The sequence below is a fragment of the Vombatus ursinus genome, unplaced genomic scaffold (assembly GCF_900497805.2).
Source record: "Vombatus ursinus unplaced genomic scaffold, bare-nosed wombat genome assembly UNPS02014798.1, whole genome shotgun sequence".
In the NCBI taxonomy this organism is placed as follows: Eukaryota; Metazoa; Chordata; class Mammalia; order Diprotodontia; family Vombatidae; genus Vombatus; species Vombatus ursinus.
Genome location: NW_020954576.1, coordinates 83,712,956 through 83,730,104, shown reverse-complemented (window position 1 = coordinate 83,730,104; position 17,149 = coordinate 83,712,956). Strand labels below are relative to the sequence as shown.

The 17,149-nt window shown below is 41.3% G+C and overlaps 1 protein-coding gene across 1 annotated transcript in view; it reads right to left on the bottom strand.

The window, feature by feature from the left end:
- Positions 1 to 16,929, bottom strand: part of LOC114050005 (HHIP-like protein 2) — a 32,776-nt gene extending 15,847 nt beyond the window's left edge. Inside the window, exons 1-3 of the mRNA XM_027871512.1 lie at positions 16,597 to 16,929; positions 3,846 to 4,498; positions 1,723 to 1,866 (exon numbers count right to left, since the gene is read on the bottom strand). Coding sequence (XP_027727313.1) covers positions 1,723 to 1,866; positions 3,846 to 4,498; positions 16,597 to 16,929 — 1,130 coding nt within the window. The remainder of the gene's footprint in view (positions 1 to 1,722; positions 1,867 to 3,845; positions 4,499 to 16,596) is intronic.
- Between the last annotated feature and the right edge of the window lie 220 nt (positions 16,930 to 17,149).

The following is a 17,149-nucleotide window of genomic DNA, read 5'->3' as shown; positions in this document are numbered from 1 at the left end:
GTTACAGTTTTTGTTTTGCCTGCCTAAGATATACTTTGTGGCAGGCTATCATGTGGTACAATAGGATGGTTTGAAATGGCTCGCTAGGGGTGTACATTGTGTTTTCTGTTACACTTCAATCCCTACAAGATGTTAGGATTGTGCATGCTGAAGTTCAAGGAATCATTTCTTAAATATTTACAAAGTACTCACTATGTGTAAGGCACTGAAATACGGTGATGAGAATGCAAAGACATAAACGAAACTGCTTCGTTTTGCTAACCGTGTAAGAAGGTGCTATTGATTCTCTATCATTTTATTATTGACCCTGATTACAGTTAATCGATTTCGTCTTCTAACTGCCTAAATCATGGTTCTTTGTCTCTGAATTTAGAGCAGAAATTTAGCGGGCCTATAATGAGTTAAGTTTACAAATCCAGTTCTACTTTATCATGTTCCTGTTTTTGCCTCAAGAAAATCTGCTATCCTCGTGGGAACGCAGGTGGGCACCAGGGAGTCTGCTCTAGTGTCTTGATGCCACCAAGCTATCTTTCCAGGGCATCTGTTTGTTATCCAGAGAAATGTGGCCCACTATCCCTAACCTGACAGGCGGACTCAAACAATGAATTTTTCTTAGTCACAGGAGGGAAGAAGAGGGTTGTTGCTAGCCTGTCAGTTATAGTTTCTAATCAATCATGTTGTCCCCCATGCCTCAACTCTGTAACCATCATGTCATCTTCACCCCCATGATGTTACCAACCCTATAACCAATCACAATTTGCTTCCTGCCTACGAAGTCCTATTCCTTATTCTGTACTCCTCAAAAACTATGTTTCTTTTCCTAGGGTTCTTTGGCTTAAACTGAGGCAAGTCATTGATCCCTTTATTATCAGATTCATGCCCTGTTAATAACTGTTATCTTATGCAGAGAATACATGCCTCAGTCTACTTTTGATGAATTTCATTCATGACACATTTGCCCCTAATTTCACTATGTAACCCTAGGTAACTTCTCAATCTCAGTGAGGTATTAGGATTATAAAAAAGAATAGGGGTTCCATTCTTCCAAATGCATTCAAGATGAAAGTTAATTTTTACCCAACTTCTCAGGTCAACAGTCAGACAACAAGCATTTATTAAGGACTTATTTATGCCAGGCACTCTGCTAAAGCACTAGGAGTACAAAGAAACGCAAAAACACACTCCCTATTCTCAAAGAGCTGATGTTTTCATGGAGGAGACAGCTTGTAAATAACTAGGTAGGTACAAGACATATACATTTCCAACAGTAGGTAACCTTAGAGGAGAAGGCACTAACAACTTGGGGCCTCACGGAAAAGATAAGAAAGGCTTCCTGCAGAAGGTGGAATTTGAGCTGAGTCTTAAAGAAAGCCAGCAAAGTTATGAGTCTTGACAATTAGAAAACTGACTAGCTTATATGGATATAAAATAAAATTTATTCTCTACTGAAAGGTGCTATGGGAATCCAAAAGCTTAATTAATCAAACAAGGTACCATGTAGAAATCTGGAATTTGAACACTGTAAAGAAGCTAAATGGGGCTTTTCCACAGGGTCACCTCATGCAGTAAGAGGTAGTTAAGCAAGGAGCCTTGATTTCATACCTATGGGAAGCTGAAAGAGCTTTTGGTCTCTACCTCCTAAGAACATTCCCCATCTTGGCTATTATCCCCACCCAAGTAAGTACCAGGCACAAAGAGATTGAAGCCCAGCCCCCAGCTTACTTGTTCTGAGCATTTCCAAACTTGCCAAAGGGGTCTCCAGCTTCTCCACCATCCCCAGTGAATATATACAGATAGCCATCAAGGCCAAAGAGGAGTTGCCCCCCATTATGATTGGAAGCTGGCTCTTCTAACTCCAGGATGACCCTAGAAAAGAAGGATAAGCTATGCATATATCCTTAACTCAAACAAAATCTCACATACATAGAAACAATCAGTCCTCTAAGGCAGCCAAGATACCCCATGTTTCCCAGGTTCAAGTGGCTTACTATTTTCAGGTTACAATCAGTGCAAGTATGCTGTGGTTAATCAAATTCTTTCCCTGATTAGCACGCTCCTTAGGTGAATTCCTAGCTAGTCTGTTAACTTGGGCACTAAATTGAGTTTGGGATTTTGCTGAGTATGGCAAGGCCTCCAGGAGGAATCCTTTTGTGAACACAACCTCCACCTTGGATTCTGTACCTCATTTTGTTTGGTTATATGCAGGGTTGTGCTGTAAATATTTAACAACTGGCTGAACTAAAAAAGAAAAAAAGAATAAAAAAGAAAAACACATGCAAGAAATGCTTTTAAGTTTAATCTGCATTATTAACATTTTCTTCACCATTTTAAAAAATTCTAAACAATCAACAAAACAATAAATCAAGCCTTGATTTGCAGCGAGTTTCCAAGTTATAAATGCTCACCCTAAAAGTTTAACAAATGGCTCTTCATTTGGTACTCAACAACTACAGCTCATCCCTGCTAATTCTCTGGTATATATTGAAGGAGGGTTCCCTGGCATCCTGTCTAGAGAGAAAGGGGGACTGACTGGTCAGGATCCTTTGAGGTTCAGAATCAGGCTAGTGGCAACAAGAAAAATAGATAGAAAACTGTGGTCCATAGGAAACAAGGCTGGATTTGGAAGCAGAGGACTTGTCTTTGAAAACCAGCTCTGCCACCACTTACTAACCATGAGACCTGGCAACTCACTCTGTAGCTCTCTGGTCCTCAGCTTCTTTATCTATAAAATGAGAGGGTTGGACAAAATAAACTCCAAGGTCCCTTCCAGTTCTAAGACTAGGATCTTAAAGTGACAACTCTTTCTCCGACAATAATTGGGGAGTTCAGGCTTTGAAACTGTTTCTTATGTCCAGAAACAAGCTGGAGCTCCTAAGAACATGGTTGTTAAAGTTTCAGCATAAGCATTTATGCCTTGGGAATTGTCACAAATCAGGGCTTGATTTATTGTTTTGTGGATTGTCTACAGAAAGTTATACAGAAGATATTAGTAATGCTGATTACATTTTGAAATGTATATATATATTCATGTTTTCTTGGGGAGTCAGTTGTTAAACATTTACCAGCACACACACACACACACACACACACACACACACACACATACATACATACATACCAGCACACCCACACATATATAGAACATATGTATGTATATACATGTACACGCTCCTCCACATACTAGCATATGTATATATTTGTGTGTATGTCTATGTATATGTATGTAAGTATGTATGTATGTAGATAGAGATCCCAGAGCCATTTTGTCCCACGTGGATAGGGCACTATTTCCCAGTGTTTGACCTCATTATTTGAAGACTTACAATGCCAAACTCTGTATCCATGATACTTAGAAGTGCTCCACATTATTAGTGTGGATTTTATCCAGATAGCACTTACAAATCCCTATTTTTACCAAATAATTTTAAATGGCTTTTTAATATTTGATAAGTGAAGGGTTCAAAATAGGTAGACTTGAATTCTTGTATCTCTTCTCCAGGATCTTTGGGATTTCCCAGTCCATCTGTATAGACAGTGAGAAACAAGTAAAGAAAATTAAAAAAAAAAAAGGAAACCTTCTCTTTTCTATGTGCATCTGCTTTTTCTTGTAGTATAGGCACAACACTGTCTACACCTTTTGTAAGTCTAATAAAAGTTCCACTCAGTCAGTTAAACCCATAACAGTCCTTGAGTAAAGGGGACACATTATAAGAGTCTACTCTGAACATCTATATTATTTGGCAATGCCTCTTTGGAAACGTGATGAATCACAGAAGACAATCAACCAAAAGTGTTCTTATGGGCCATCAAAAAAGACAGTCTCTGCCATCTGTAGCACTCCTTACCTTTCTGAGTTTATATCAGCCTTATTGACATCAGCCTGAGAAACCTTCATCTCACTGATACGAATTTTCTCTGCTTTCTTTTTGCCCCGGCATGAGTAGTAAATATAGAACTTGAGATTGCGTCGGAATCTGGGGTGGAAAACCAAGCCCAAGAAGCCTCTCTCATCACCTATCCATGGGGTTGTCAACACCAAGCTCTTAAGGTCCAGGAAAGGCTCCTCTAATCGACTCCCATCTGGCAAATAGACCCACACCACTCCAATCTGCTCAGCAACAAAGAGGCGATGAGTTCCATCCCCAGCATGCACCATGGAGACAGGGTTCTTCAGCCCATTGGCCACCTCAGTCAGACAGAGTTGCAAACAGCCCTTCCGGTCCTCTACTACAGCTCCAAGCTTGCGATTGAGGTTGTCATTCCTCAGCACATTGGGGAAACAGTAGTCCTGGTCTGGAAGATTGAGGAGGTGGCAAAAGTGGGCTCCATTCTTCTCCTGGGATGCCCGGAGACGGTGGTCATTAGTCAGCAGAGAGACGGCAGAGTGGCAATTGGAATGGAATGCCGAGCAGTAGTCAGAGCAAAGGCCTGGGAGATTCCGGAGGGGTGTCTGAGGGTTTTCAGCATCATAGAGGTGAGCTGCATAGGGTGAGCACTCCTAGAAAAGGGAAAGGAAACTGGTCGGAGCACTTGAGTCTGGTAAAGAGCTTTGTGAATCTTTAAGTCAGGATGTCTTAACTTGGCATCCATGAACTTTAAATGTGTGTGTATGTATATATGTGTGTGTGTGTGTGTTTGATAACTGTACTTTAATATAATTGGTTTCCTTTGTAATCCAATGTGCAATGCATTTAATAACATTATTCTAAGAAGAGGTCCATAAACTTCTCTAGAATGCCAAAGTGGTTCATAATGCAAAAAAAAAAAAAGGGTTAAAAACCCTGCTTTCAGTGCTCTCGATATATCCAACCACTTAGGGAAGTCATGTGTGAGGTTAGGCTCCAGTATCCTGTGCTATCTCATCTTGTTCAGTTGAAGGCTAATCCTCCTAGGCTATCATATGACCTTTCTGAACACAGGCTGCTCTTGAAATGCCCCCAGGGAATCAAGCCACCAAAGCTATCAGCCGAAGCATTATGGTTTTTCTCACACTGCTGCTCAACTTAGATACTTAACGGAAATTAACCAAAATTTTACAATGTTTATTAATATGAAACACATAAGCATGCACACTCACGCATGCACCCACACACACTTTGCTCAGCTCAGCTCAACCTCCATTCAGCTTAGCTGAACAAATATATCTTTCATCTGTAAAAGAATATCACTTTCAATATCTGTACATCAATAAAATATTTTGTTGGTCAATGGTTTATCTCATTTTAAAGGCTTAGCAAGGGAAAGTAAACATTTAGGAAAAGACCCAAACTTCCAGAGTCTTCAGATTGCTCTTTACACATACATACACACACACACACAGAGGCAGATGGAGGCAGTGAGCTGGCACGAAAATGAGAAGACAACAAAAAAGATATTTGCCCTCCCTCTGAAGGGAGGGAAGGGGGGGAGGAAGAGGTCCCTGACAGCTCTAAATCTGATCCTGTGATCCTATGTTACTGTCTCTCCTCCTGGCTCTCACTTGATGAGCAGTGCAGAGTTCAGTCAGCCCACAGTTCTTGCTCAGATTGTCCCCCTTCATCTCCAGCTCTCTACCATCTCTTCACTCATACTGGCAGGATCCTGGCTATTCTGATGATTTCTGTTCCTGATGCTCCATGATGGCTCCAATGATGTCTTCTTCCTTGTTGTGGTTTCCTCTTTGCTCTTCCAAAAAGCTCATTCACGTTTAAGGTCTGTGATATTCTGAATAATCTGCCCCAGGTCAAGTTCAAAACCACTAGAGCTTAAGGGATCTTGGGAAAACCTCCCAATCCAAAAACATCTGCAGAGAAATTAAGTGACATGTCCATTCACACAACCAGTATGTATCAGAGACTAGATTGAACCTAGGTTTTCCAGACATTGAGGCCAGCTCTCTATCCACTGAGCAACAACGCGTCTCTGAATGCACATAAATGTTAGATATAATTTTTAAGACCATTCTGGATCCAGAATGACGGCAATAGGTTATTTGTCTCCATCTACAATCACACATTTAAATAAAGAGGGAATAGAAATATATCATAATGGTATAGTGAGAAAAGAACAATGGATCTGAACCAAGAAAACCTGGATTTGAATCTTGGCTCTGTTACTCACTTCACTTTGGGCCCTGGATCATATGTAAAATGATGGACTTGGTCTCATTGGTTGAGACAGCTCATAAAGGGTCAGGACTCTTAGGTTCTATTCTTGGTCTCTCTCACTCACATGCCAAGTGAATTGATTCTTTTTATTGGAACCTGATTACTATTTACAAAAACATCTATTGAGTGGGACTGATTTTGAAACAAACTCACTAAATTTATTACTCCATTTAAATAAGCACCATCTCCTTCATAGTAGTCCTTGTGGGGAAAGTCATGGACAATCCCATGATGTCATCACTGCCCTCAAGTACCTTGGGGGGGAGTCCTCCTTTGGAATTGCCTCCAGAGCTTATAGCAGCTCTTGTTGACCCCTCCTAAATGATACATCTTCATTCTTTCAAGGTTAAATCTGGTAAATAAGGTGGTTTAAGATATAATTGGCTTCAGAAATGAAGTGTGACCAGAGAGCAATGAGATTAATTTTACTGTATGTATTAGAAACTGGACATAAAGACAAGAAGCAATTGGAGAAATGTGATCCTATCAAAGGATGCTAGATACTCCATCTCCCATCTTTGTGCTGGCTGTCCCCCATGACTAGAGTACATTTCATCCTCATCTCTACCTCTTAGAATACCTCAACTCAAATATCACCTTCTGCATGAAGCCATCCCCACAGCTGCTAGTGTCATCCTTCCTCTAATTATGTTGTATTAATTTTGCATATGGGAATGCACTAGAGGCTTTCCCAGTAGAAACAGGAGTACAGCAAGGATGTTCCTTTCCCTGCTATTGTGTGATGTAGTTCTGGAGGTGCTAACAATAGACATGGGATAGAAGAAATATTTTTATCTATATTTGTGTAATGGAAAACTGGCCCATTCTCATTCTGAGCTATGACGAGTATAATGAGGGACTGACTAGTAAACCCAGTCCCTATAAGCATGTGTGGAGAGTTCATTTGATGCAATTTCCCACCTGGACTTTACAGCATACATAAATCTTTGGTCCCTGCTTTGCTGACTATGTGGTAAACAAGAGCCTGTTTGGTTGGCTTCATAGCCAGATGAAGGGACATCCAGAATGCATCAGTTGTCCAGAGTCTAGTCCTTCTCTTCCTAAAAACCTTCATCTGGCCTGGTAGCATTCCAGTGAGAGAAAATACTATAAAGAGAGAGACCTTGGGCCCTCCCCATCTGAGGCTAAACATGTAGTCCATGAATACAGTCCTTAATTATTTCCCTTGGCAATTGTTTTCTCACTTAAGATGAAGGAGATTGAAGGCTATATAATCTTGTGAGTTTCAAAAAAGTCCAGGAGTCAAGTCCATGCTCAGTTTTGTAGCCACCAGGTCTAGCTTTGAGGCTTAGAAGACTGAGGAGAGATCTTTGGGACCCAGATAATCAATAATGAGACAAGGGCTCATACAGCGTGAATTTGGCTCACACAGCGTGAATACACCAACGTGAATTTGGTGGAACTTATGCTATGCATAAAATGTGTTTAAGTCTGAGTCTACTTTCCCCAGGGATAGAGGTAGTATAGAGGAGAGTGTATCCCCAGCTGTTAAAGTAAAATGTCTGTACTTTTGTTCTTGCTATACCTTGAAAAGAAACATCATTTTATAAAAGCTAATTGATGTTCAATGGGCAAATGGAACTTGGGTGGCCAACAGTGATGGCTTTCCCACACCGGAATGGGGTCTTGAGCTGATAGCATTAGAAAAGAGACAGCTCTGCCCTAGAACTCTGACAGAAAGTCAAGCCAGAGAATACTTGGCTAATTTATGCACACATATATATGTATGTATGTTTGTACACATGAACACACACATACACACACACACACACACACCAGCTCAAGCACCATGTTCTCCATGAAAGCTTTCCTAATCCTCAACTGCTAGTGCCCTCTCTCCCTCCCATTACTTTCGTCTATATTTGTATTTTTATGCTGTATATATTTTATTCCCCATGAGATGTAATATCCTTGCAAGTAGGGATTATTTCATTCTTTGCATTTATATTTGCATTATATACCTGGAGTAGAGCAGGTGCTTAATAAATATTTGTTGACTGATTGATACATGTGCATATTTCCAATAGAATGGAAGCTCAGTAAGGCAAATACTGTTCAACTTTTGTCTTTGTATTCCCTGCACCCAGCACAGTCCCTGGCTCACAGTAGGCCCTCAATAAATTGTTATTGATCGTTTGCTGCTCAGGATACAAGAGTCTGAGTAGATAAATCTCATCCAGTATTTTTTTTTTTTGGCTAGGCAATGGGGTTAAGTGCCTTGCCCAGGGTCACCCAGCTAGTAAGTGTCAAGTGTCTGAGGCCAGATTTTAACTCAGGTCCTCCTGACTCCAGGGCCGGTGCTCTATCCTCTGCGCCACCTAGCTGCCCCATCATCTAGTACATTTCTTATATTCATGTTATTTTTGGTCCAAACTTGTGATCTCACCATTATAGAGTGTAGTCAGAGGAAACTCTCTTTATTAATGCAGATCAATAACTATTCTGCAACTTAAACCTTTGGAGAGTTGGCTGGGGTACTGAGCATTTAAGTAATTTACCCAGGATCATACAGCCAGCATGTGTCAGAGGCAGAGGCCTGACTTGGACCCTATCTCTTTATCCAATATGCTTCTCTACTGCTACATGAAAATATATTCAATAAATGCATGGTTATTAGTTAATAATTAAGAAATGATACTGGCCCTTAAAGAGCCTTTTGTTGAAATAGAACACAGAGTTAATACTAATCTGAAAATTTCATTAATATAAGGCCTTTAGAAACTAATATAAAAAATGAAATTCTATAGTGAGTGGGCATATGCTCATTACTTGGTTTTTCAGTCATTAGTAATCATTAACTGGGTTAGTGTCAGGCTAACAAGCAGTAAAACAAGGAACATGAAAAGTCCAAAAGTTAGCATTTTAAAATGACATTTTGCTCCTTCATTCCGGATATAAAGGCCTGGTGACCTTTGTGAATTGAAACACATGTTCCCTTTTGATAGCCTCCTGGAAATGAAGAACCTTTCCTAGATTTCTTGAAAGCAAAAATCTCAGCTTTTAAACCTGTCCCAATACAAACAAAATCTAGTAAATGCACTACTACTCCTTCAGTTACAGAGTTGCTGAGTTTGTATTTTCAAATTTCCTGTCCAAAATTTGAAGCCAGTTCTTACCCTAGGACTTCCATCTGAACTCCCCAAGAATTACTCTGGGGAGGGGCACTGGAGTCTTTGTCGAGCAGCAAAGTTGCCTTAGAGATGTTGTTTGCTTAACCTGTGAAGACAATGCCACTGACCCACTGTCCAGAGTATGTGCTTTTCTTCTTGGGATGAGAGATTTTCACCAATTCATCCACTTTTGTCCAAATGTCCAAAGCCCTACAGGAGATACAGTTAATACCCAGAGGATCAGCATTAAACTCCTGATTTCTGATTCATTAGCATTATTACTCTAGCCAACTAAGCTCATTTTTCTCAGATGAGTAAGACTGCTCAGAGCCCTTGCATTTCATAGGCTACCCTCTAATGGAAGCTCTGAAGACCAGTGAGAGGATCCAAAACAAACAATCTATAGGAGGATCAAAAAATAACCCAGATATTGGATAATCCAGAAGCTGAATGATCCCTTAGTTATCCTAGAGTCCCCTCACCTCTGACTGTCAGGGTCCCCACACCTGTGACATCAACTTGCCCTGAGGAAGAAGGAATGGCCCAGAAGATATTATCAATTTAATATTCAAAACCCCTAGTCCCTAGCACAGTGTCTTTACACATTGTAGCTGCTTAACAAATGTTTGTGGTTGAATCGAAGGCACTTTCCACTTGTTTAGGCCTTTAGTTAAGCCAACATAATTGAACAAGAGAGAGTCCAATGTGATAGAGGCAACGGGAGTTGGAAAGCATATCTAGAAATGACTGCTATGTAAAAACAAAACGACTAAATTAAAGGAGAAAGCTGTATCAAGGAAATACAGACACAGAGAAAGTAGAAATCAGAGAGCTGGATTGGGTTGTTCAAATCAAGGGTGTACAGACAAAAGAAACCGGGTACTAAACAAAGAAAACAAACACAGGGTAGTCACTCAGAACAGAGCTCAGAATGAGGGCTCTGATAGTGCCAGTAGACTGTCTGCATGCCCAGAATTTCGTTTTCTGTAAGATACTCTTATATGCAAGCACCACCATCTGCCCACCTTTAGGTTGTTACCTGTTCCTCAGCATCTTCTAATGGGGTAGGGGGAGGACAGGGGGAAGGAATAAGCATTTATATGGCATCTACTATATTATGTACCAGGCAATATGCTAAGCATTTTAAAATATTATTTTATTTGATCATAACACTGCAAGGTAGGTGCTATTACTATCCCCATTTTATAATTGAAGAAACTGAGGAAAGCAGAGGTTAAGTGACTTAACTAGGGCCACACAACTAGTAAGTGTCTGAGGCCACATCTGAACTCAGGTCACTCTGACTCCAGGCCCAGCCACTTAGCTGCCTGGTGGCACTTATACAAGAATACTAGAAACCTAGTCATCAGCTCCATTGCAGTAAGGTCCACCTCTTGTCCTCACTGTCCCTCCTTCAATTATTAAAGGTTGCTGCACACACAGTATGATGAGGACTAGTTTTTACATCCCAGAAGTCCTGCTTCTTTCTGCTTATATATACTAGGTAAATGCAGCTCCAGGGTGGATGAGAGACTGGTGCCTTCTTCCAGGCTACTGGTCACACCTGCTGTCTTCTCCCTTGTGCTAACATAATGGAGGATTGACTATAATAATAGAACATAAAACTTTGAACATGATGAGATGCTAGTAAGGAGATCAATTTTTTTAAAAAAAAACAAATACAGCAGATGAAAAGCAGTGTGTTATAGTAGATTTGGGCTAAAAGCACCTGTGTTGAACATGGGCTCTGAATGTTCACCCTCCTCACCTCCACCCTTTCCTGGTTTTCTTCAATAGCTAACATCCCACCTCCTATAAGAAGCCTTTTCCAATACCCCTCACTGTTGGACAGCTCTAATTTTATGGAAGATTTTTTTCTCCCAATAACAATGTTAACAATAACAATAACTGACATTTATCTAATGACTTGTCCAGGATCGCATAGCCAATGGGTACCAGGAGCAGATGTTGAGACCAGGTCTTCTCAATTCAAAGCAACTAAGACTATAAATCAGAGAATTGCCTTAGAAGTTCCTTACCAGGTTTTCATTACACTGATATAATCATAGATCTGGGAGAGGGGGAAAAATTATATGAAAAAGGGGGTTTTCTAGCATCCATTTCCCACTTGGCTGCCTCTTCCCTTGGCTAACTCTTGGGAGGCACATATCTTAGTTATCTACTACCCCTACAAATCAGAGGCAGCCAGGTGGCTCAGTGGATAGAGCACTGGGCCTGGAGTCTGGCCTCAGATACTTACTAGCTGTGTGACCATGGACAAGTCACTTAAGCTCTGTTTGCCTTAATCCACTGGAAAAGAAAATGTTAAACCATTCCAATATCTTTTCCAAGAAAACCCCCAAATGGGGTCACAATGAGCCAGACATAACTGAACAACAACAACAATACTGCCACAAATTACCCAAAGCAGGATGGTAGATAAATGGCCAAAGCAATGGCAGTGGGTGTACAGAGTCTCTGGATACACTCAGGCCTTTTCCTGCTGCCCACATGCCCACATAGCAGGAGAAGGACACAGGAAGACAACTCACTTAAAGGCTGTACTGCTCTGCATGGTCAATCAATCAACAAGCGTTTACTAAGCATCTATGATGTGTCAGGTACCATATGAAATGCTTATCTTATGGCTTCAGTTTTCTTTCAAATTTCTCCCTTCTCTTCTGGCTATGGGATTGCTCATCACCTGACCCCTGGTGATAGATATCTCATGCTTTGAACCTCACATATAAACACACTCCCTCTTTACATTTTTTCTGAACTGTTGAATGAAACAAAATTAACTAACTTCAATCTCTTCTCTCCAACTGTCCAATCTGTTAGGGATCAAGGTCAAGAAGAGGAGGATTTCTGCTAAGGAAGAATAATAGTTTGTATTTACCAAGCAGTTTTCAAGTTTACAAAGAACCTTCTTCTCAACAGTCCTTTGAAGTAGGTATCATATTATTCCTATTTTACAGATAAACAGGCTCAGAGTGGTTAACATCTCACCCATGGTCACATAGCCAGTCAGTAGAACTCAGGTCCTGTGGTTTGATATCCATCACTCTTGTCACCACAACTTGCTGCCTACTAGGAAGTGGTAGGAGAAAGAAGATGGCTTGGTGATCCACCTACCTTTCCTAATTTCCCAAGTATTAACACTCCCTCATGAAATTACTTTGTATTTGTGAACCTTTATACATGTTGTTTCATCAGTTGTTGGGCAGCCACGGATGAGTTACAACCTCCATCATTGGAAGGAATGCCCACATTGATGAGATCAGAGTTCTACTGGAGTGTTTGACTATATGTCCTGTCACTCAATAGAATATAAGATCCTTGAGAGCAAGGACTGTTTCCTAGCACAGTTCCTTGTACACAGGACATGCTTAATAAGTGACTGTTGAGTTGAATTTGACGGAATCCTAATAAAGCTAACCCCAACCCCAATATTCTAACTTCCTTATGGGCCCCGCTGAACAGCAAGTATGTCCCAATTTAACCACACAATCTGGCCTTAACCACACCACAGGCCTCCAGACTCAATCACAAGCCTCACTGAACAGCAGGACCACTGCCCTAGACTCAATATAGCCACTCCCCTTATCTAGCCACCCCCCCACCCATGCCTCAATATTCTAACTTCCTTATATGACTCACTGCCTCACAAGAACAAGAGGTGTATCCATGAACTCGTATTTCTCACAGAAACAGCAGGCATGTCCATGTGATGGGATCTCAGCCACTGCCTCTAGCTAGCTAGCTAGCCACTGTCCCCAGACCCATTGCTCATATTTCCTACAGAAACAGCAGGTGTGTCCATGCACTCAACCACAACTTACATCCATCTAGTCTCAGACAGGACCACTATAGCCAGCCAATCAGAAAGCAGCACCACCAGGATGCCCAAGCAGATTATAAACCCCAAAACAATAGAAAGGACTTTCCCTAAGTAGGCACCTGCGCAGTAATAGCAAAAGCTGTCCTTTAGGTGAACTTATAATGCAGAAAGGTTTATTAAAATATCATTATCACATATACAAGCCCCCTCCCATGGGTTTTTCTGTACACATTATAGAAAATTGCACGCATAGTTTCACCAAGGCTGGGACCCTTCCCCCATTACTTAATCCCTTGACAAATCTCTCCTGCCTTTTTAATATTCATAATTTCTGTTGTGTAATCAGCATCATTACACTATAAAATTGCTTATCTTATCTTACTAAGTTGCTGGTTCCTCTTGGAACTCAGCCCATTGGAGTCATCATTCCCAATAAATGTCTTTATTTGGATTAAAAATAGTCTGAGTCTGAATTCATTCAAGAGATAACCCCCACAACAAACCATAAAACTGCAACAAATTGATGATCAGCTTTGCAAAATATAATACTAGTTAGTTATTTCTTCATCTTTGTGTTATAAAGCCTTCCACAAATAATAGCTACCAGTACCCCACCAGTTCAATTCACTGGCTGTAAGATAACATCTCTATATATTTGGATTGTGGATGGGGGTAGATTAGGAGAATTATCTGAAGAAGGCCATACTTCTGTTATGGTTTTCTTTCCTACTTATACCCATTCACTATATCTCTTAGCCAAAAACAGGTGGTAACAATTAAGGACGGGATGAAGTTTCCCATCTTTTCCAATCCTAACAGTCTATTAATGCTAGAAACAAACTGGCCCCTACGGGAGAGAAGAAAGGTCATGAAGAATCACAGGAAGTTAGAGCTGGAAGGGACCATCTTCATTCAGCCTCATTATTTACAGATGAGGAAACTGAGGCCCAGAAAAATAGAATGACTTGCTTGAGGTTACATGCTAAGTGACACAGTCAAGATTCAATGTCTAGGAGATTGGAAAAATAGAGACACTAATGCACTGTTGTTGGACTTGTGAACCAATCCAACCATTCTGGAGAACAATTTGGAACTATGCCCAAAAAACTATAAAATTGTGCATACCCTTTGACTCAGCAATACCACTACCAGGTCTGTGTCCCAATAAGGTCAGAGAAAAGGGAAAAAGACCTATTTGCGCAACATTATTTATAGTAGCTTTTTTCTGTGGTGGCAAAGAATTAGAAATTGAGGGGATGTCTGTCAATTAGGGAATGACTGAACAAGTTGTGTGATATATAATTGTAATGGAATATTATTGTGTTATAATGAATGACAAGCAGAATAGTTTCAGGAAAACCTGGGAAGATTTACATGAGCTGACGCAAAGTGAGTGAGCAGAGCCAGGAGAACATTATACACAGTAACAGCAATATTGTAATGATGAACTATGAAAGACTTAGCTACTCTGATCAAGACAATGATCCAAGGGCAGCTAGGTGGTGCAGTGGATAAAGTACCAGCCCTGGAGTCAGGAGGACCTGAGTTCAAATTTGACCTCAGACACATGATACTTACTAGTTGTGTGACCCTAGGCAAGTCACTTAACCCCAATTGCCTCACCCAAAAAAAAAAAAGAGACAATGATCCAAGACAATTTCAAAGGACCCATAATGAAAAATGCTATCCTCCTATAGAGAGAGAAGACTATGAACTCTGAATGTAGACTGAAGCACTTTTTAAAATGTTCTTTATATTTCTTGTGTATGGGTTTGTTTGGGTTTTTTTTTTTTTTGGCTTTTTTTCCAAACATGGCTAATATGGAAATAAGTTTTCCATGACTTCACATGTATAATTGATATCATATTGCTTGCCTTCTCAATGACGGAGAGAGGGGCAGGAGGGAAGAAGAGAATTTGGAATTCAAAATTTTAAAAAGCGAATGTTAAATTCTTTTTAAGAAAAGAAAGCCTTGATGTCAGCTGACACACACTTGGCCTCTTGCCAACTAAATGGAAGGGGCAGAGTGGCTGTAGCCAAGAATTGACAATACAGCCTTGGGCCATAGATATCCTTCCTCCTGGCTTTGGAGTCTGGCACTGTCTTGATTCTCTTCAAGAATTCTGGTAACATTATTAACCTCTTTGGATCCATCAAGGTAGTAAGGCCAGAAGTGGATGTGTGTTGTATTATCTCTGTAGATAGAATGTATCTTCTGTAGCCCTTTTCCTCTTAAGAGTTGTTTGGAGCACCAAGATGCTAAGTGACTGGCTCAGGGACGCACAGCCAATATATGACAAAGGTGAAACTTGAATCCAGATCTTGCTTACTTCAAGGCCAGCTCTCTACCCATTATACCACACTGCCTCTCTTAACAGTAAATGACTGATAGTTTTTCCCAGTAAAATCAGCAATCTTATCAGTTTCCTGGTGCTACTCCATCCTCCTGCCTCAAAGTCAGCATGCATTTTCACAGGTCACATTTTTAGGCCGAGGAGAACTACGCTGGTGTTTCTCTAGAATGTGGATTTTGGCTGAATCCAGGATGACTGGTAAAAGCAAAAGCTGCATGACTCATGCGGTCAGCTGCATGACATTTACTGAACCAACTCCTGGAAACCTGTGGAGCCATGTCTCTAGGGACAGAAATGCTCTCTCTCCCACTCTCCTCCCTGCGCCTGCCCCCCATCACTACCCTGGCATTGAAGAGAAGACCCAGGAGGGAATGAATCCCTAGATACCACAGGGGACCCAGCAAAGACTGGCCCCGTACCTTTCCCCTCTAAGACTGCAGAGAGGATACAGAAGCAGCTAGAACTTCCAAGAGGCCTATCCCCACCCACCTTTTACCCTCCTGCCAAAGAGAGAGAGAGAAATAGAGTAACAGAGAGAGAGAGAGAGAGAGAGAGAGAGAGAGAGATCCCATAAGAAAATTATTTCAAACTCCTCTGGGCTCTAGAGAGAGGATACAGGTTAAAGAGAGAATCCTACAAAGCACAGCCACTTTTTATCTTCCAGAACACTAAGAAAGCTCCAAGGAGGGCAGTCCCTGCCAAAGCCTTTGCAGCTAAAGACTAATCCTACACACTTCTACTCTCTGTATGTGTCCCTGTCCAATACAGGCAGCATAGAAGAAAGGGATGCTATTACAATCATTACCTGGGACATTTACCTGGCAAGATAATGTAAGCTCCTACCCAGATGGGGAGCATAGGATTAGGGGCAGCCCTGGTAGATAGTGAGTTCCTCGTCACTGACATTCTTTAAATGGAAACTGGGTGACCACCGGTTGGCAATTCTTGATTTGGAGTAGGTTGGAGTAGACAGTCTTTGCATTCCCTCCAACTCTAAGTTCAGTGATTGAGGGAAGTGAAACGGCTTCCCCTTCACTACTGCCATCCAGCCTGGCACCCACCCCTAGCAGCAATCCTAAAGTCTCCTTCCTTCACTGCCTCATAGCCATCATATCCATCCCTACCTGGCATAGGATGTCCTTGATATAATCACCACACAGCTCATGGCCTTTCAGATCTAAATACTCCACGATGTCCCAATAGCGAGCAGCAATGCGGCGATCCTTGCTCTGATCACAGCAGCCAAAAGTTTCATAATCAGAGCAGAACTCCAGGTGCACAGGGGGCTTGAAGGGAGGCCCATAATCCAGGCACTGTGGATGTCCCTGAAGAAAGGCAGCCTGGCTTAAGAAGAGCAAGAGGCAAAAGCAGGAAACATAGCAAGATTTTGGCAGCTGGGAGCCAAGTCTAGATGCTGAGTTCCTTGGACCACCCCTAGGTACAATCCCTCTCAGCATCTTGGCCTGGGAAACACTCAAGCTGCTGTTTACCCAGGTTGACTTCCCTGCTTTTCACTTGATCCCTCCCTCTCTTTTTCCTCCTCCTCTCCCTCCTCCTTCTTCCCCCTCCCTCCTCTTTCTCCATGAAGTTTAGTAGCAATCTGCTGGGCAGAACTTTTCTTAAAGGGCAGAGAAAGTCATTCTCCCTGTGAGCTCTCCATCTTCATTCAAAGTAGGA